At 45.5% G+C, this 20,580-nt stretch overlaps 1 protein-coding gene across 4 annotated transcripts in view; it reads left to right on the forward strand.

The window, feature by feature from the left end:
- The window catches only part of SOS1 (SOS Ras/Rac guanine nucleotide exchange factor 1), a 1,044,495-nt gene that overhangs the window by 390,179 nt on the left and 633,736 nt on the right, over positions 1–20,580 (forward strand). For all 4 annotated transcript variants that reach the window (XM_029594364.1, XM_029594368.1, XM_029594365.1 and 1 more), the window contains one exon: positions 13,253–13,396. In XM_029594364.1, the coding sequence (XP_029450224.1) occupies positions 13,253–13,396 (144 nt within the window). The remainder of the gene's footprint in view (positions 1–13,252; positions 13,397–20,580) is intronic.

The following is a 20,580-nucleotide window of genomic DNA, read 5'->3' on the forward strand; positions in this document are numbered from 1 at the left end:
TGCTGTTTAGCCTGGGAGAGGTTTAATTTTATTCCTTAATAAATACTGCATGTGCAGTTTAGTTTGTGTCCTCTGCTTACTCTGTTTTCATGCTTTTGGTGCTGACAGTACTGATGGAATGCAGTCCCTGAGTGCTCTGTGTAGGCCGCTGAGCCTGGGGACACATCTGAGGCAGGAGTTCCATGTTTCACAGATTGATCGACCGTCGATGGAGGCATGGACAGTGGAGGAATTTTAGACCTCACCGTTCCTGTTGTGGAGGGGAGCACTCATCCTCTCCACATTCTAGGGAACTAGTCCCCGTGGGGAGAGGCCCTAAATATCGTAGTCTCCCCTCCTGCTTGCCAGTGCTGACAATGCAGTCTCCTTGGAAGAGAGTGTGAGTAGGAGGCTGGTGAAGCAGTAATGCCTGGTAATGATTGCCCATGAACACCCATGCCAGCACATACATGATTTGATGTGTCAATGTCAGGACCGCGTCGGAGACCAGGTCTGCCGTCGAGCACCAAGGGAACTCTTGGCGCCATTGAGGTGCTGGGATGCTCTTAATGTAATCAAGGTGCATGACTGCCCTCAGCGCTGTAAGGACCATTGAGCTGGGTTTAAAAAAGGTTTGGATAAGTTCTTGGAGAAGTCCATTACCTGCTATTAATCAAGTTGACTTAGAACATAGCCACTGCTATTACTAGCATCAGTAACATGGGATAGACTTAGTTTTTGGGTACTTGCCAGGTACTTATAGCCTGATTGGCTACTGTTGGAAACAGGATGCTGGGCTTGATGGACCCTTGGTCTGACCCAGTATGCCAAGTTCTTGTGAGCCATAGATACCACACTTCGAGGTGTAAAGTTGTTTTTTGTGGTTTTTTTTTAAATAAGTAAGAGACACCAACGAATGGGAAACTATCAGAAATAATGTTCGCCTTATAAAATACTCTACAGGCTCTTGCCCGCAATAGGCTTCAACCAGCATCATACACTAGAGCAGCGGTTCTCAACCAGTGTGTCGTGGCACACTAGTGTGTTGCGAAGCACCAGCAGGTGTGGCGCGCACACGCTGCTCTTCCCCTCCCCTCTCATCTCAGCAAGACTAACACTGCTGCCATTCCTGCCTGGGCTATCAACACCTACAAGCCCCGAGGGGAATGGCAGCAGTGTTTTGTAGAAGCTGGCAACAGGAACGTGACCTTTTCTTCTTCCTGCCCCTGTGGCCTGGAAGAGGAAGTGATGCCTACCGGGCACGTGGGAAGAAGAAAAGGTCAGGCCTGCATGCTGCTTCTGCAGAAGGAGCATGGCACTGCTGCCCCCCCCCCCCCCCTTCCGCTCTGACCTCCCCTTCTCTGGCTAGCGCAACACCTACAAGAAAATATAAAATTATAATCAAACTGAAAAAAAAAAAAAAGGGTGGGGAGAAAAGAATAAAATTACAATCTCAGCTGATTGCTCTGTGCCGGTAACGATCGCAGCACAAGCAAACAGCTGAGTGCTGCCGCCTTAGCTCTGTGGAGCTGAGGAGGTCGCTTCTGCTGCAGTTTCCAGCCTGTCAGGACTCTGCTTTTAATAGCAGCATACCGGCTACCTTGTGCTGTAGCTGCTATGTGTGCTGTGGGTGGGGGTGAGTGAGACAGAGTGAGTCAGCATGTGTGGAAGTGTATGAGAGAATGTGTGTGTAAGTAAGAGAAATGTGTGAGAACAAGAGACTGCTCAGGAAAGTCACTGGTGTGTGTGAGAGAAAGAGGATTGGTCGGGCAGGTGACTGTGTGTGTGTGAGAGATTGGTCGGGCAGGTGACTGTGTGTGTGTGAGAGATTGGTCGGGCAGGTGACTGTGTGTGTGTGAGAGATTGGTCGGGCAGGTGACTGTGTGTGTGTGAGAGATTGGTCGGGCAGGTGACTGTGTGTGTGTGAGAGATTGGTCGGGCACGTGACTGTGTGTGTGAGAGATTGGTCGGGCACGTGACTGGTGTGTGTGTGAGATACACTAGTCATGGGCCCTAAGGAAGAAGAACGTGAGGACAGAGCTTCAGCAGCCCTTGCTGCTTCTGGTATGTGCTATTGGTCTATAATGAAAAGGAGTACGAGAGTTACTGGAGAGGGTAAGTAAAGGTGGCTTTTTACGTTTCTTTCTTGATTGACTGCCATTTTAATTATTAGGTATTATGTGATGTTTCTGCTGTTAGAAATAGTTTATTTGTGTTTGGAGAATTTTTAATAATTTTGAAAATTTTTAATGATTGGATGTACCATTTATTAGTTGTTTTGAAACATTTATTATATTCTAGTTTTAGATTATTTTATGTTTCTTGGGGAATTGATAAATAGAAATGTGGAGACAAAAACTGAAGTGGCAAGAAGCCAAACTTTGTATGCAGTAAAAGAACACAAAAACATTAGCTTTATGGTCACTTTATTCTGTATTTGGTGAGGGTCTGTCTGTGTTCTGCGTGTGTGACCCAGCTTAAGGGTGTTCTGCAAGCTTGTAGTTTCTTGGTAGGGATCTATAGCAGCTTGGCTTGTTCTATTTTCCTAATAGGAGGTGTTTTGGTGTTTAGGGCCTGGTGTAATTTTTGCAGTGCTGCCTTTTCATAGGTAGGGTTGTTACTGTTTGAGTTCCATAATGCAGGTGTAACTTTGTGCACATTAGTTTGTGTACATTATTGCAGATCCTAGAAGTCTGATAGGTGCTATATTTCTGTTTTACACAGAATGCAGTGTGTCTTTTTTGGGTTTCTGTTCCAGTTTCTGTTTCCATATTTGTAATTTGTGGTCTTTCTGTACTTGTTGAAGGTTTATTCTATGTGTGACCGAGGTGAAGTAGGCATTTGTATCAATATTATTTGTTGTGTTTTCTTAATAGAACATGCATTGGTGGTAAATTACTGTTTTTTCATAAGGAGGTCTATTGCACCTGGTAGGAGAGAGTGTTTATGTTGCTGTTATTGAGATGACACCAGAAATATCTTTTTTTGTATGGTAAATTGAACGGGGAATGTCCTAGTTTTGCTCTGCACCCAATGTTGGGGGTCGAGGGGGTTCCTGTGGAATGCAGAATGTTAGTTTACATTTAGCCTGGTGATGGTCACATGTTCAGTGTGTCACATATATGAGAACCATCTGAGAGGTGTGTCCCGACTTAAAAAAGGTTGAGAACCACTGCACCAGAGCACCAACTTCATGTCACTTGCTTAAACCCATTCTCATTCTCACTTAAAAGCTAATCACTCTTTATTAACAAACTTTTTCTTCTTTTAATACTTAACTTTCCACAATGTAATATTCAAACTCTTCTTCTTTGACGACTACTTCAATGAAAGTGCTCCAGTATAAACCCCACAATCATCCCGACATTGATCAATGTTTCGGCATTCCTGCCTTCCTCAGGGGAACAAATACTTTACAAAGACACAAAATATCAACCATTAAACACAAAAAATCACAACAAAAAACTGTCCCTTCGGATAGGGGGGATACAACTAATTTTTCCAAAGGTAACCCTTATAGGTTCTTCCTTGGACACTGGGCATCCACCCCCACTAGGGGTGGCTTTCATTCTCCTTTTCCCGAAAGAGATTTCATTACCTCTGACTGGTGGTCGCTCTTTGTTCTGCGGGATCCAAAAGCAAGTTGGGTGTTAACACTCTTTCCTAGGTCATCCTAAGGTGCAGCAGTTCTCTTTCATGAGGGGGTTATTCTGGATTTGGTCTCCTCTGTTGTACCAGGGGGGTCCCCTTCTGGCCAGCTCCCTGGCAAAGATTAGGAGTTTTTCTCTCATGGGAGTCACCCTGTTGATACCTGCTGAGCCCAATGAGTGGTTTTCATGAATGACCGCTCTTGCCAGTCATTCTTGCATGTGGGACTCTACCTCACTGAGGAAGGTTCTGGTCCATTTGGATTCCAATTGGTAGGTGTGCCTTTTAACCTCTTGCCATATCCATGGCTGTGTGAGTCAGGGGATGAAGGACCCTGCAACAGAAGTGCTACACTTTTTGTTGCGGTGGCTTATGAGCTATACTTCCCCCTTTTATGGATAACCCTGACTGTGGGCAGGAAGATCCTGGTTCATACAACCATTGTTCCACTTACTGGACAGCATGATTCCTTGGGGAAAGTATACATAATCAAAGCCTTAGGTAATGATACCTAGGCCAAGTTGTAGGGCATTCTCTTCATGATCAGACTGACCCTGCCCTGGTACCCTTCAGGCTTCCAGGTCAGTAAAGAAAATCCTATTTCTACAAGTGATTGCACTAGTGGCATCTCTGCTTTCTGTTTCTTGGTGGAGAGTTCTGGATTTCTGACCTGGGGGGGTTTGCTCTCAGTTTTGGCTGTTCTATCAAGCTGAGAGGTCTACCTTGGGGGTGGGGGGTAACTCCCTACTATAATTAGAGTTGTTTGGGGTTGATAAATACAGTTTGGCAACTTTTACTTATTCCTGCAGCCCCAGGGTCTGCCTCCTTGTATTATTCACTTCTTTCAACTTCCGGTTGGAATGTCAGTGGTGGAGGGTGGGTGGGAGAAAAGCTAGGGCATTCGTTGTATATCTTAGTGTACAAATTCAGTACACCATCTTCTCCCTGTTTTTCGCTAAGTTTTAGCCAGGACTGCGTTTCATACTTCACTGGGCTGATCAAAGTGCTTCCCTGCTCTACCTGAGCTCTTCTGTGGACAGGGTGGGTAGGCCTACTCTTAACAGAGTGGAGCGTGGGTGAGCTTCAGGCCTAGCTTATCTCCATACTTGGAGGGTTTTGAGCTAGCAATTCTGTTCAGGGATTGCATTTCATCCCCTGACACTCTTGACTGTCCTGCGTGGTCAGATCTGTCTGGTACTTTGACAGGTAAGTCTTCCATAGACCTGGCTCCTGTTTCTGATTCTTCCAAGTGTTGCTTGGGCTTTTCAGCCAATCATTGGGTGCACTTCTGCAAATGCATTCTGTGATTCAGATGCTAGTGGCCCGCAGTTTCTTTCTGGAGGGCTCTCTGGCCTCAGTTGGATTTTTCAGTAGTCTTGTGACACTGAAGGAAATTGTGTGGTCTTCGTCTAAAAGATCTTCTGGTTGTTTTTCTAGGTCTTTTCCTGTATACAGGAGGATTTAGACCAACTTTGCTTCTCAGAGTTTGTTGATGCGAAACACTAACTGTAATATTTCCTTGAGGCAAAGTATATTTCTCGCTGGACTTTGCATCGCAACCTTACCTTAGGTGCCTCTGCTATACATAAAAACATAGATATGCCATACTGGGTCAGACCAAGCCCAGTATCCTGTTTCCAACAGTGGCCAATCCAAGTCACAAGTACCAGGCAAGTACCCAAACATTAGATAAATCACAAGCTATTATTGCTTAATACTTACCATTATCCCAGGACAAGCAGGATGCTAGTCCTCACATATGGGTGACATCAGTAATGGAGCCCTATGTACGGAAAACTTCTGTAAAAGTTTCTATGAAACTTTTGACTGGCACCAGAGTGCCTACTGAGCATGCCCAGCATGCCATGATATTCCCTGCCACAGGGGTCTCCCTTTAGTCTTCTTTTTTCCGCGAAGCAGTTAGCCTCGCGGATCTTAGGAGTCCTGTGGGATTCTCCACAATATTTTCCTTACGGGAAACTTAGAAAAACTTAGCCGCATAGGGTCTCCCTTCAGTAGACATCGGGGTAAGTTTTTCATTTGATTCACGGTTCCGTTCCGTTTTTCATACAATTTTTTGTACCTGAGTCAAGGCTGTCGACGGCTGTCCGGCCACAAAATGGCTACAGGATTCAAAAAATGTCCAAAATGCGCAAGAAATATGTCGATCACAGACCCTCATCAGGACTGTGTCCTCTGCCTTGGAGAAGGCCATGACGTGAGAAATTGTCCCCTTTGCGCTACAATGACCTCGAAAGGTCGACGTCTTAGGCTCGACAAGATGGAACAATTGTTTAAAATACAGCTAGTTACTGTTCCATCTACTTCCACACAATCTTCTCCGGCTGGGTCGATTAGGAAGGTCGTCCTAAAAAAAAGTCAGTCTAAGGAATCAGGAGACGCTCCATTCTCCTCCCCCTCTCCATCGTCTAGAGCGTCCACATCGAGCAGCGAAAAAGGGTGCGAAAAAGATAAACATCGCCATCGGCATCGCAGGCTGCACACAGCAACCACCGCCCCGATACCCGGCGAGCCATCGGCGGAGGACGGGACACCGATTAAGAAAGCCCGGCTCCAAAGTAAGGCTTCTGAGCCACCAACAGGCCAACCCTCGCCGATTCCGGCGGAAGGAATCGTACCTCCTCAGGGCTCTGAGGTTGTACTACTATCGCCGCCACCGCCTCCCCCCATGGGTGCTCTGTTCACATCATCCATGCGGGCGGAACTTGACAGTTACATACGTCAAGCGGTTAAGGATGCCTTTATCGAGGCGATGCCACGGCCTTCTACTCCGGTTCTGCCATCGACACCGGTCATAGGAGGATCTCCGGTCCCATCACCGATACCTTCAATACCGATGCCGAGGAAATCACCGCTCTCCTCGATGGCGCCGATTCCATCACCGGTTCTACCTAGGCCGCAACCACCAGTTCCAGCTCTGCCGATTCCCCGGTTACCATCGATTCCACCACGGCCATCGACCCCGATGGCACCGTCGATGCCTTCTCAAGAATCCATTTTTCAACCATTAATGGACAAGCTGGACTCACTGATCCATTGCTTCTCATCTTTACCACAACCTATAGATGTAGATGAGAATCAAGAGCCATTACCAGGTCCCTCGGGTGTCATGCCACCCCTTAGACCTCAGACTTCACTATCCGAAATTCCAGCTAAGCCTACTAGGCCGTTGGAGCACCCTCTGGATGATAGTGACCAAGAATTCTCCTCGGATGAAGATCTCCTTTCTGAGCCTTCTCCGCCAGAAGATAGAAGAAAGTCACCGCCAGAGGATCTGTCTTTCTCCAACTTTATTAAAGAAATGTCTCAATTCCTTTCTCCCTCATTTCTGAAGTAGACAGCAGGCAAAAGACCTTGGAGGTGCTTCAATTCGTGGATCCTCCCAAGGAAATTCTTGCTATTCCTGTTCACGAAGTATTACAAGAACTTATGTACAGGATATGGGAACACCCTGGGTCGGTGGCAGCTGTTAATAAGCGGGCGGATGCCACTTATCTAGTGCAACCCATCCCGGGGTTCCAAAAAACTCAACTACCACACCAATCAGTGGTGGTTGAGTCGGCTCAAAAGAAAGCCAAAAGATTAAAGCAACATGCCTCCATACCTCCTGGAAAGGATAACAGGTTCTTGGACAATCTTGGCCGGAAGATCTTCCAAGCTGCTATGCTGGTATCTAGGATAAATTCATACCAGCTTTTCATGAATCAATACCAGCGTGACCTATGGAAACAAGTTGAATCCCTGTCTCATCAGTTACCTGACCATCTTCAGGAAGGATTTCAAAACCTCGTACATAAAGGCCTAGAGCCAGGAAAACACGAGGTTCGGGCCACGTATGATTCATTTGAGACAGCATCCAGATTGTCTGCATCCGGAATAACAGCTAGAAGATGGGCCTGGCTCAAATCTTCAGAGCTGAGACCAGAGGTACAGGAGCGCTTGGCGGACCTGCCTTGTTTAGGGGAAAACCTCTTTGGCGATAAGGTCAAGGAGGCGGTGGCCACCATCAAAGACCACACAGAAACCCTCAAACAGCTTTCTCAGCTGCCACAAGAGGTACATCAACCTTCAAGGAGGCCTCCAAGAAGGGAACAAAGAAAGCCATATTACCGCCCTAGGCGGTATTATCCACCAGTAGCCAGGCCCAGACAACAAAGGCCTGCTCAACGGTCTCAGCCTCGCCAAAGAACTGTTAGGCCTCAGCAGCCTCCGCCTGCGGCGTCCACTTCCGGATTTTGAAGTACAACCAGAGGGCATGAGTCATTCCCAAAATCCTTATCCACAAGTACCGGTCGGAGGCCGAGTTGCTCACCATCTTCAAACTTGGACCTCCATCACTACAGACCAATGGGTACTCTCAATCATATCTCAAGGGTACCACTTGGACTTCCTCACTGTGCCAAGAGACAATCCCCCTATTCCGTCTTGGACAGTGTCTCATCATTACACAATCCTGCAAGCAGAATTATCTACCTTCCTGACTGCCAGGGCCATCGAAAGAGTTCCCAGGCCTCAGTGGGGCACAGGATTCTACTCCCGATATTTCCTCATTCCAAAGAAAACCGGGGGTCTACGTCCTATCCTGGACCTCAGAAATCTCAACAAATTTTTAAAGAAGGAAAAATTCAGGATGGTGTCCTTAGGCACCATGCTACCTCTTCTTCAAAAAGGAGATTGGCTCTGCTCTCTGGATCTTCAAGACGCTTACGCTCACATTCCCATTTTTCCACCTCATCGACAGTACCTGCGATTTCTGGTACAAGGTCAACACTTCCAATACAGGGTGCTACCATTCGGCCTTGCATCAGCACCTCGAGTATTCACAAAATGTCTAGCAGTAGCGGTGGCACATCTTCACAAGCAAAAAGTGCATGTGTTCCCCTACTTAGACGATTGGCTCATCAAGAGTCATACACAGAGCGGAGCTGTCACTTCTCTCCATCTCACAATAAGATTGCTTCACTCCTTGGGATTTCTCATCAATTACGACAAATCCCATCTCACACCATCTCACCAGTTGCAGTTCATAGGTGCAGATCTCAACACCATCACAGCAAAGGCCTTTCTTCCGAAAGACCGAGCTCAAACACTCGTTCTCCTGGCACACTCTATTCGCAATCAATATACAGTCACAGCTCATCAGTGCCTCATCTTACTCGGACACATGGCCTCAACAGTTCACGTCACTCCCATGGCCAGACTGACCATGCGACTAATGCAATGGACACTCAAATCTCAATGGATTCAAGCCACTCAGCCACTGTCCACTCACATTCAAATAACACCAGATCTGAAGTTTTCCCTTCTCTGGTGGACCTCACCGATCAACTTGCTCAAGGGCCTACCTTTCCAGCAGCCAGTTCCACAAGTGACTTTAACTACAGATGCGTCCACCTTGGGATGGGGAGCGCACATTGCTCATCTGAAAACACAGGGCAAGTGGACAAAGCAAGAAGCCTCTTTTCAGATAAATTTCCTGGAGCTTCGAGCTATACGCTATGCTCTATATGCATTCAAGGACTGCCTTTCACACAAGACTGTTCTGATCCAAACGGACAACACAGTAGCCATGTGGTACATCAACAAGCAGGGGGGTACGGGCTCGTTCCTCCTTTGTCAGGAAGCAGCCCAAATATGGGACTGGGCCCTAGCACATTCAATTCTACTACGGGCAACCTACCTAGCAGGCATCCACAACACAGTAGCGGATCGCCTCAGTCGTCACTTCCAACCACACGAGTGGTCTCTAGACCCGACCCTGGCAGCCAAGATCTTCCAACGCTGGGGTCAACCATCAATAGATCTATTTGCGTCCCATCTGAACTACAAAGTGAGCAATTACTGCTCTCTCCTCTCGCAGCAGAACAGCTTACCAAGAGACGCGTTTGCCCGCCATTGGAATTCAGGCCTGTTATACGCGTATCCACCAATACCGCTAATAACCAAAACACTAGTGAAGCTGCAACAGGACAAGGGGACCATGATACTCATAGCCCCATATTGGCCTCGACAAGTATGGTTCCCCACACTGCTAGATCTCTCAGTCAGGGATCCAATTCGCCTGGGAGTAGCTCCCAATCTCATAACTCAGGAACAGGGTCAGTTGCGCCATCCCAACCTTCAATCCCTGTCCCTGACAGCATGGATGTTGAAAGCTTGATCTTACAACCACTCAACCTTCCAACCACTATATCTCAAGTACTTATAGCTTCACGTAAACCTTCCACTAGAAAGAATTATTCCTACAAATAGAAACGGTTTACATTGTGGTGCACTAACAAAGATTTAGATCCTTTCACTTGCCCCACTACCTCACTACTAGATTACCTTTACCATCTCTCAGACTCTGGTCTTAAGACGTCATCTGTAAGGGTACACTTAAGTGCAATCTCAGCTTACCATAACAAGCTGGAAGATGCACCTGTCTCCACACAGCCTCTCGTCAGTAAATTCACGAGAGGCCTAACTCACATTAAACCTCCAGTTCATTCCCCAAGCATACAATGGGATCTGAACATAGTACTAACTAGACTTATGCGTTCTCCCTTTGAACCCATAAATACTTGTGACCTTAAATTCCTCACTTGGAAAATGGTATTTCTCATAGCCATTACATCAGCTAGAAGGGTCAGTGAACTGCAGGCACTAGTAACTTACGAACCCTTCACGAAGTTCCTTCATGACAGAGTAGTCCTCCGTACACATCCGAAATTCCTTCCTAAGGTTGTCACGGAATTTCATTTAAACCAAACCATAGTTTTACCTACATTCTTTCCTAGGCCTCACTCTCACCAGGGAGAGAGAGCCTTACACACTTTGGACTGTAAACGTGCGTTATCTTTCTATTTAAACCGCACTGCAGCCCAAAGAAAATCAAATCAGCTGTTTGTGTCCTATGATCCAAACAAACCGGGTAAAGCAGTGGGTAAACATACTCTGTCAAACTGGCTAGCAGATTGCATACAATTTTGTTATGAAAAAGCAGGCCTTACTCTCCAAGCACATTCAGCACATTCAGTCAGAGCAATGTCAACCTCAGTAGCACACCTTCGCTCGGTGCCTATTCTGGACATTTGCAAAGCAGCAACATGGAGTTCTCTTCATACCTTTGCAGCTCACTACTGTTTAGACAAAGAGGGAAGACAAGATTCAGCATATGGACAATCCGTCTTAAAGAACTTGTTTCCAGTTTAATCCCAACTCCTTCTACATCCAACCTGCTGTGATTTCGGCTGATTCATTTCATCGTCAATACCTTACTGTTGCTTCAGCACAAAATGACTCAGCCTCTAGCTTGCTAATCACCCATATGTGAGGACTAGCATCCTGCTTGTCCTGGGATAAAGCAAAATTGCTTACCTTGTAATAGGTGTTATCCCAGGACAAGCAGGATGTAGTCCTCACGAAACCCACCCGCCACCCCGCGGAGTTGGGTCCGATACGTTTTATTATTTTATTTTTGGCTAACACTATTTGCTACAAACAAAGACTAAAGGGAGACCCCTGTGGCAGGGAATATCATGGCATGCTGGGCATGCTCAGTAGGCACTCTGGTGCCAGTCAAAAGTTTCATAGAAACTTTTACAGAAGTTTTCCGTACATAGGGCTCAATTACTGATGTCACCCATATGTGAGGACTACATCCTGCTGTCCTGGGATAACACCTATTACAAGGTAAGCAATTTTGCTTAATAGCAGTTTATGGATATTTCCTCTAGGAAATTATCCAAACCTTTTTTAAACCCAGTTACACTAACTGCTGTAACCACATCCTCTGGCAACGAATTCCAGAGCTTAACTATGCACTGAGTGAGAGAGAATTTTCTTCTATTTGTTTTAAATGAGCCACTTGATAGCTTCATGGAGTGCCGCCTTGTACTTCTGTTATCTGAGAGAGTAAATAACCGATTTATGTTAACTTGTTCAAGTCCATTCAAGATTTTGTAGACTTCTATCATATAAGAACATAAGAAATTGCCATGCTGGGTCAGACCAAGGGTCCATCAAGCCCAGCATCCTGTTTCCAACAGAGGCCAAACCAGGCCACAAGAACCTGGCAATTACCCAAAAACTAAGAAGATCCCACGCTACTGATGCAATTAATAGCAGTGGCTATTCCCTAAGTAAACTTGATTAATAGCCGATAATGGACTTCTCCTCCAAGAACTTATCCAAACCTTTTTTGAACCCAGCTACACTAACTGCACTAACCATATCCTCTGGCAACAAATTCCAGAGCTTTATTGTGCGTTGAGTGAAAAAGAATTTTCTCCAATTAGTCTTAAATGTGCTACTTACTGAGCAGAAAATTTTAAAGTATTATCCACTATGATGCCTAGATCTTTTTTCCTGGGTGGTAGCTCCTAATATCCCACCTCAGTCATCTCTTCTCCAAACTGAACAGCCCTAATTTCTTTAGCCTTTCCTCATAAGGCAGCCGTTCCATGCCCCTTATCATTTTGGTCTCCCTTCTCTGAACTTCCTCCAGTGCAGTTATATCCTTTTTGAGATGTGATGACCAGAATTGCGTACAGTATTCATGGTGCGGTCTCACTATGGAGTGATACAAAAGCATTATGACATTCTGTGTTTTATTTGCCATTCTCTTCCTAATAATTCCTACCATTCTGTTTGCTTTTTTGATCACCACAGCACACCGAGTCAACGATTTCAATGTAGTATTCGCTGTGATGCCTAGTTCTTTCCAGGGTGGAAACTCCTAAGATAGAACCTAACATTGTGTAATTACAGCAAGTGTTATTTTGCCCTATATGCATCACTTTGCATGTGTCCATGTTAAATTTCTTCTGCCATTTGGAAGCCCAATCTTCCAGTCTCATAAGGTCCTCCTGCAATTTATCACAATCCGCTTGAGATTTAATTACTCTGCATAATTTTGTGTAATCTGCAAACTTGGTCACCTCACTCATTGTACCCCTTTCCAGATCATTTATAAATCTATTAAAAAGCACCTGTCAGTTCTTTGTTCTGGTTTTTTCTTTTTCTAGAACCCAACTTATTTTCCACCTAGACCTGTTTTGGGGTTGACTGCCTCACAGGCAAATGAGAGAAAAGTGGTGCTTTCCGCACTGAGGAGTTTCCTGCTTTGTCCTGTTTTTAGCAGTTTTTAGCTAGGGATTCACCCATGACTGAGGACTGCCATCATGCTGGTCCTCGAAGAAAGAGTTGATTTGTTGTAACAGGTTTTTTCCCCAAAGATGCCAGTCCTCACAAAATCCATCTGCCTCCCTAAGGAGTTGGTTTCTCCATGTATTATCTATATCGTGGATTGAGGGATTCTGCCTAGGGGGCAGGGTGATAACTACAGCTGCATATGCTCAATAGGGCATATTTGAAAGTTCTAGAATCCTTGAAATCAAAGTTCCAGGCTGGGCTCCATCACATGATGTCACCCATGTGTGAGGACTGGTATTCTGCTGTCCTCTGAGAACACCTATTATAGGTAAGCAACTCTGCTTTCTTTTCCATTTTGTATGATTAGCCTTGTTCATCTCATGGCAAATTTTAATTTGTAATTCATCCATGAATAATTTAATTTCATTAATTGTCTTTCATTTTGTAATGGTTTTCTTTTATTTTTCAGGATGTAGAAAATATATTTAGTCATATAATAGATATTCATGAACTTAGTGTGAAGCTGTTGAGCCACGTAGAAGATACTGTGGAAATGACAGATGAAGGCAGCCCCCACCCATTAGTAGGAAGCTGCTTTGAAGATTTAGCAGAGGTGAGGAATAGTAGTAGTAGTTCATTTAATATTTTAATGCATTTCATATGTTTCTTATGTAATCAGTTGCTTGCAAAGGATGAATATAGTTAGTGTTATTTTTTCATACCTATTATGTTCCAAGAAACTAGTATACTTTTTGAAATACCGTTTTATTTGTAGTTATATAATCTATCTGCATGACCTCACCAATTTAAATTGTAAGCACTCTCTGGGGCAGGGACCTACGTGACTGTACCTGATTTGTAGTTTTCTGAGAGCTTGGGTTTGGAAAGGTGAGTAAATACAGATCCCTCCTTCCTCATTGATTTCTTAAGGTATTTTATTTCTGATATGTAACAGAATGTGCTAACGTGGAAACTCAAACTTAACCCCTCCAAGTGGGAACTTCTCTAGATAAGTCGCCAAGGTCATCCTTGCAATCTCTAGCTTCCCTATTAGGAACTTGCCTACATGGCAAGGAGTTGGTATGAAACCTGAGGGTTCAATACAACCAAAACGTCACACTAGAAAACATCTCAAAGGTGGTAAGGACCTTCTTTATGCATCTGTCATGTTTGCCAACTTCACAACTTCCTGGATAAATAAACTTGCTAACATAGCAACTGACTTAACTATTGCTATCCTCTACATAATAGTATCTCTCAGTACAGTCTGGAACATCATCAATTCTTGCAAAGCATTGGTAGGGGCCAAAGCATCTGATCACATAAGGCCAATCTTAGATCAACTACATTGGCTCGCAGTTGAAAGTAGGAAAAAATTCAAAGCCAATTGCTTCATCTTTAGATGTGTGAACTAACAGGCTGCCAGGTATCTTTCCCAACTTCTTTTCTCCTGCACTCCTGCAAGAAAACCTTATTCCTCCCAAATGGCCTTTCTCACCTGTAGCTTCCACCATATTGACCTGTACAAGACTTTGTGTTGTCAGCTGCTATGCATAAAAGTTTGGAGCAAGATACCACTATCCCTGTGCCTCAAGGCATGTTGCCTCATCTTTCAGAAAAAAAAAAAGCTAAAGCATGGCTATTTGACTAGATCTGTCACTAAATCCCCCAGCAAAACCATTCCTATTTTATGATATGGCAATTAAGACTTCAAACCAAAACTTTAATTTAGATGATATTGAACTTTTGATAGCAATATTTTTGCGTTATCTACATAAAGTGGTAGCCCTATTATCTTTACTGTAAATGTGATATACTCTAAATCAGTGGTTCTCAACCTTTTTTTCTGTCGGGACACACCTGACAGATGGTTCTCACATGCGTGATACACTGAACACATGACCATCATAGGGCTAAATGTAAAAGTACAGTTTGCATCCACAAGGAACTCCCCTGACCCACAATTATGGATGTAAAGCAGAATTATGACATTCCCTATACAGCTCACCTTACAAAAAATATATTCTGGTTCTAGTGTCATCTCAGTAACAGCAAGACAAACTCCAACAACCAGGCATGTCCTCTTAAGAAAATACAACAAATAAGACTGATACAGTAAAATACCTTACCTCGGTCACATACACAGAACCGATCTAACATACTCCCAGGATCTGCAGTAATGCACATAAACTAATCCGCACACACTTACACTTGTATTATGGAATGCACTCAAACAGTAGCAACCCCACCTATGAAAAGGCGACACTACAAATATTAAATCAGGCCCTAAACACCAATACACCTCCTATTAGGAAAACAGAACTAGCCAAGCAACTATAGATCTCAGCACAGAAATAATTGTATAATTATACTAATAAGCAGAATAAATATTTCACAACTATGAACAGAATAATATCCAACAATTAAAAACTCATAGAAATTATTTAAAATTCTCCAAACACCAATAAAATATTTCAAAACAGCAGACACATCACATAATATTCAGTAATTAAAATGGCAGTCAATCAAGAAAAATAAACTTAAAACGCCACCTTTACTAACCCTTTCCAGCAGCTCTCCTACTTCTCTTCCATGCAGGCCAGTAGCACACACCAGAAGCAGTAGTGGCTGAAGCTCTGTACTCATGGTCCTCTTCCTTAGTGCCCATGACCAGTCTCTCTCTCACACACACACATACTAGTTACACCCCCATGACCAGTTTCTGTCTTTAACACACCAATATCTCCCGACCAGTCTTTCTCTTACATACACACCAGTCACCTTCCCGATCAGAGTCTCTCGCTCGCTTGCTCGCTCTCTCTCTCACACACAAGCTTCCCACTCCCATGCTCTATCTTACATATACAGGCTTCTCACTCCCATGATGTCTCACAAACACCCAGGTTTCTTACTCCTTTGCTAGCTCTCGCCACATGCACAGGCTTCTCATTCCCATAATCACTTTTTCTCTCTCACACACACACACACTCCAGTCACACTCGCATACACCAATCATCTCCTGACCAATCTTTCTCTTACATACACACACACCAGTCACCTTCCCGAAAAGAATCTCTCATATGCACAGACACACACAGGTTTCCCACTCCCATGTTCTATCTTACATATACAGGCTTCTCACTCCCATGCTGTCTCACACACCCCCGTTTCTCACGCCTATGCTAGCTCTCTCCACATGCACAGGCTTCTCATTTCCATAATCACTTTCTCTCCCTGACCAGTCACTTCCATTGTCACTCCTCTATACACACATCACCCCTCTTACCAGTTTCTCTCAATCACACATGCTCTCTCACACACTTTGCATAGATGATCTCAATCAAATGCTCTCACTTACACACAGGCTCTCAGTCACAGTTACACATACATTCTCTCACTTACATACAGGCTGTCTCTCTCTCTCTCATTTCCTCCCCCCCCCCCCCCCCCCCCGAGCACAAATGGTAGCTGCAGCAGCCTCCTCCAGCCCCCGCAGGCCAAGAAAGAAGAATCCCATCGGCCGCGGGAGGCTAATTCTGCTGTCTTCTGTGCCGATTTCTGGCTGCTTCTGATTTTGCTTCAGGCCCATGCTACTGCTTGGGGCCGCTGCTGCCGCCGCTACTTTTTTGTGCAGCATGGCTTTTTCTTCTTCTCGCGCACCCCACTGCACATCACTTCTGTTCCGGGCCAGGGTGGGGGCAGGTGCGGGAAGAAGAAAAGGCCCAGCCGCAGTTGCCAGTCTCCACTGAACGTGCTGTTAGACCGGGCGGCAACAGCAGCAGTGGAAGATAGCCTGCCTCTTGCTCGGTGAAGGCAGAGGGGGAAGAGCAGCGGGAGACTGGTAGCACACGATACACCTGCCGCTGCTTGGCGACACACTGGTTGAGAAGCGCTGCTCTAAATGATTCAATTATAATTGTAAGTTGACCTGATTACTGTATTTCTAAATTTGATTTAAATTTAATAGTAATCTTCCTTGAGTCTGTTTTTGGAAAAAAAGGTGGAATATCAAATGTTCATAAATAAATAGCTTGTGGGTTACTCTTGCTCTGGGAATGTTGAGACCAGCAGTTTTTTCAAGCCAGAAGTCATGGATTGTGATCCCATCCTCTCTTCCTTAGCTGTAATTCTTCCAATGCCAGTCTTATGCTGGTCTTGGTTGGTATAGAGCCTCAGCCCAACAACTGTGGAGATGTTACTTTTGGACATAGAAAAGAAAGATAAGGACTTAGCCATGTCCTGGTTGAAGCTCAGCTGCAACTAGTTTCTTGTGCCTGCCTTTGCTGCCAGCAGAACCAGTGGTGGTCCATATTCAGTCACACACTTGAATACCCAGTGGTAACAATTTTATGCCAAGAGAATAAAGAGGCTTAGCAATAGCTATCCTGTTTGCAGAAGGTTATTTTAAATACTTCAAATTCTCAAGGATTTGACTCTCTAGAAAGAATAACTAGTGCTGTTTTTCTCCACTTAAAGAATGCACATCATAAGGCTTTGAGTTCAAAATTTCACATTGTAGTTCACACAAAATTGGGAAGATGTATTCTATGGAGTACACAATTTTCGAAAGCATTGTGTATGCTTAATCCCCAGTCCTATTGCCTCCTGAATTGTCATTCTTTGGGCCTTTGGGGAGAAAACATACATTTTTCAAAATATATAACATATACGTCATAACATTTAACTCATAAGAAAATAACTTAAGCAAACATAACTTCCTGAACATACCCAGATCAATCCAGAAAAGTGGGTTGTATATATCCCTACCAGCATGTGGAGTCAGAACAATTAGAACTTTGGGCACTGCTACACAACGAGAGTGCCACCTGCAGTCACTCACTATTTCTCTGACTCCAGCAAGTGGTACAGATGAACACCTGCAGTCTTTAGTGTTATTTTTTATTTAGTTAGTTTGAATTTAATTTTTTTGTTTACAGTCGCTTCCTGAGGTGTTATGCACCTTCGTGGGCCACCCCTCAGTAGAAGCCAGGTGTACGGGGAATTGGATATTCCTGTCAGGTTTTGCCCGCTACAGTTCGGTGTCTGATGACCAGGGGCTCCTGGCTACTCACTACCATCTCTGCTACAGCTGCTCCCTTGTCTCCTACAGCAGCTTTTCTCTGTGTCTTGGTAAAGTTTATTTAAAAAAAAAAGCTGTTTTCACTGCGGCTGACTGACAGTCTTCAGTGCTGAGGTGAGGAGAGAGGTGCAGGAGGGGGGACTGGGTCTTTTAAGGCCGGCCGGGGAAGCTGTCAGCAGTGTTCCCCTCAGCTCCCGGGGCTCCGGTTCGTTTTTTGAGGGCAAGGGTGAGTTTTTCTCTGTGTGCTTACTCGCCGCTTCCCTGCTTGGGCGCCTTGTGATTTCACTATATTTATTTTATTTATTTATTTAAAAGTATTTATATACCGTTTTTCAAAACAAGGTTTTTTTGTCAAAGGTTCCTTTCCCACGGCACGGCTACGCGCGTTTTTTTCTCCTCTGCCAGTAGTCAGCCTGCAGCACAAAAAGTTTGTTTTTCTGGTCCTGCCTGACTGAAATTTTCTCCTCGTCGTGGCTCCAAGCATTTCTTTTTTCATTCGCACCCTCTTCTATTTCATTTCAGACTACCTGCGCGCTGCTGTGGATGGGACCTAAAACAGAATCGCAGGCCTGCCACGCATGTGGATCACGCAGCCACTTGTTAGATGCGGCCATCCTTATGCGCAGCGTGTTCCCCAGTGTTAGAGGGCTCTTCAGGGCTTCTTGCCTCCTTCCTCGCGGAGGGGAACGTCTTTCTCACAGGACAAGCAGGATAGTTGTCCTCACAAATGGGTATCATCGAGGATGGAGCCCCAACCACGGAAAACTTCTGTCAAAGTTTCAGGAACTTTGACTGGCCCCTACTGGGCATGCCCAGCACGGCACCAACCCTGCAGCCAGCAGGGGTCTCTCTTCAGTCTTCTTTTTTCCGCGCAGCAGTAGCCACGCGGTAGAAGAGCTCTTAACCACGTTCCTGACAGGAATTTCGAATTAATTCTGAGAAAAATTTGCCCCTCAGGGGTCTCCCTTCGACGAATTTTTCGGTCCGCGGAACTTCAGTAAGTTTTTTGCCATCGTTGGTCGACTTCCGTCTAGTTTGGCCCTTGAGGCCCGTTGGCATTCGACAATCCCGCGGCTAAATTTTTGGCCTTTCGCCATGGCGTCGGGGTTTCGTCGGTGTCCGGACTGTACCTGAACTATGTCAATCACAGACCCTCATAGAGTCTGTGTTTTGTGTTTAGGGAGTGAGCATGATGTTCTGACTTGCACCAAATGTGCCCTAATGACACCAAAGGGTCGCAAAGCCAGAATGGAGAAGATGGGGCTTCTCTTCCAAGCTCGTACCCAAACTCCATCGATTGCATCGACGTCATCGGAACCGGCACCGGCACCGTCGAGGTCTCATCATCGACAACCCTTCGGTGACCGTCCGCCATCGATGACTTCGCGGCCATCGACTCCCGTTCCTTCTCCTGATGATCGAGGGGATCAGAAAGAAAATCATCGCCATCGACGTCATAAGTCTCGGCCTGTCGAGGAATCGACGTCATCGACCTCAGCACCGACGGAGCCACCGCCAAAAAAGTCTCAATCAGAAGTGGCACCGTCCACTACTGTTTCGCAGGCACAGAGGCAACCCTCACCCCCTCGGGGTTTGGGAGCCGCGATCCCACCGGTGACGGTGGTCCTTCCGGCTCAGCCTCAGCCTCCCTCTCCCGTCGAGCTGGGTCTTGTTACCCCTGGTCTCTGGGCAGAACTGGACCGGCTGGTCCAGGAGGCCATCGACAAGGCGATGCTACGGTTCCAGACTCCTCTGGCACAGACTCCGGCACTGAGAGTGGAACCGGTCACCGAGCTGATTGCAGCAGCACTGGCACCGCTGCTACACCGGATGGAGGCGCTCATGACAGCCCTTCCACCGGTGATACCTGAGTCACCGACACAGGTAAGACCGCTGTCACAGACAGGTTTATCATCAAGTGGAGAAACACCGTATCGAATTCCCCCTTCGGGAATTGTTCAATCGATGCCAGGTCGTCCCTCGCCACCGATTTCTTCTTCGGGGGTGATACGCACCTCTGCTCCACCGAGGTTTCCGATGCCGACACAGATTCCATCGAGACCGACACCGGTTCCCTCGATGCCTATACCTGCACCGATTCCATCGAGGTTTTTCTCGATGCTCCCGGTGATTCCAACCGATATTTCGGAACCTCAACCTGGGCCTTCAGGTGTTCAGCCCCCTCGAGGTCCTGCAGGTAATCATCCAGATCCCTATGATACTTGGGGTGATGATACCTCTACTGACACCGATGATTTGCCTTCACCGCCCTCTCCTGCGGAGAGTAGAAAGCGTTCTCCCCCTGAGGACCTCTCTTTCATAAATTTTGTGAAGGAAATGTCAGAGTTGGTCCCATTCCAACTTCAATCTGAAGAAGATGACAGGCACCAGATGATGGAATTGCTCCAATTTTTGGATGCCCCGAAAGTCATCACTTCTATTCCCATTCGTCAGGTCTTTCTAGACCTTCTTAAAAAGAATTGGGAATCTCCCGGATCTGTTTCCCTGGTCAACAAAAAAGCTGACTCTACATATCTTGTACAGTCAGCACCTGGTTTTCAAAAACCTCAGTTAGACCATCATTCTGTAGTCGTAGAAGCAGCTCAAAAGAAAGCTAAGCGACTAAAGCCACACTCTTCCATACCTCCTACTAAGGAAAACAAATTCCTAGATAGTATAGGTAGGAAGGTATATTTTTTATTTATTTTATTTGAGTT

The sequence above is a fragment of the Rhinatrema bivittatum genome, chromosome 3 (assembly GCF_901001135.1).
Source record: "Rhinatrema bivittatum chromosome 3, aRhiBiv1.1, whole genome shotgun sequence".
Lineage (NCBI taxonomy): Eukaryota > Metazoa > Chordata > Amphibia > Gymnophiona > Rhinatrematidae > Rhinatrema > Rhinatrema bivittatum.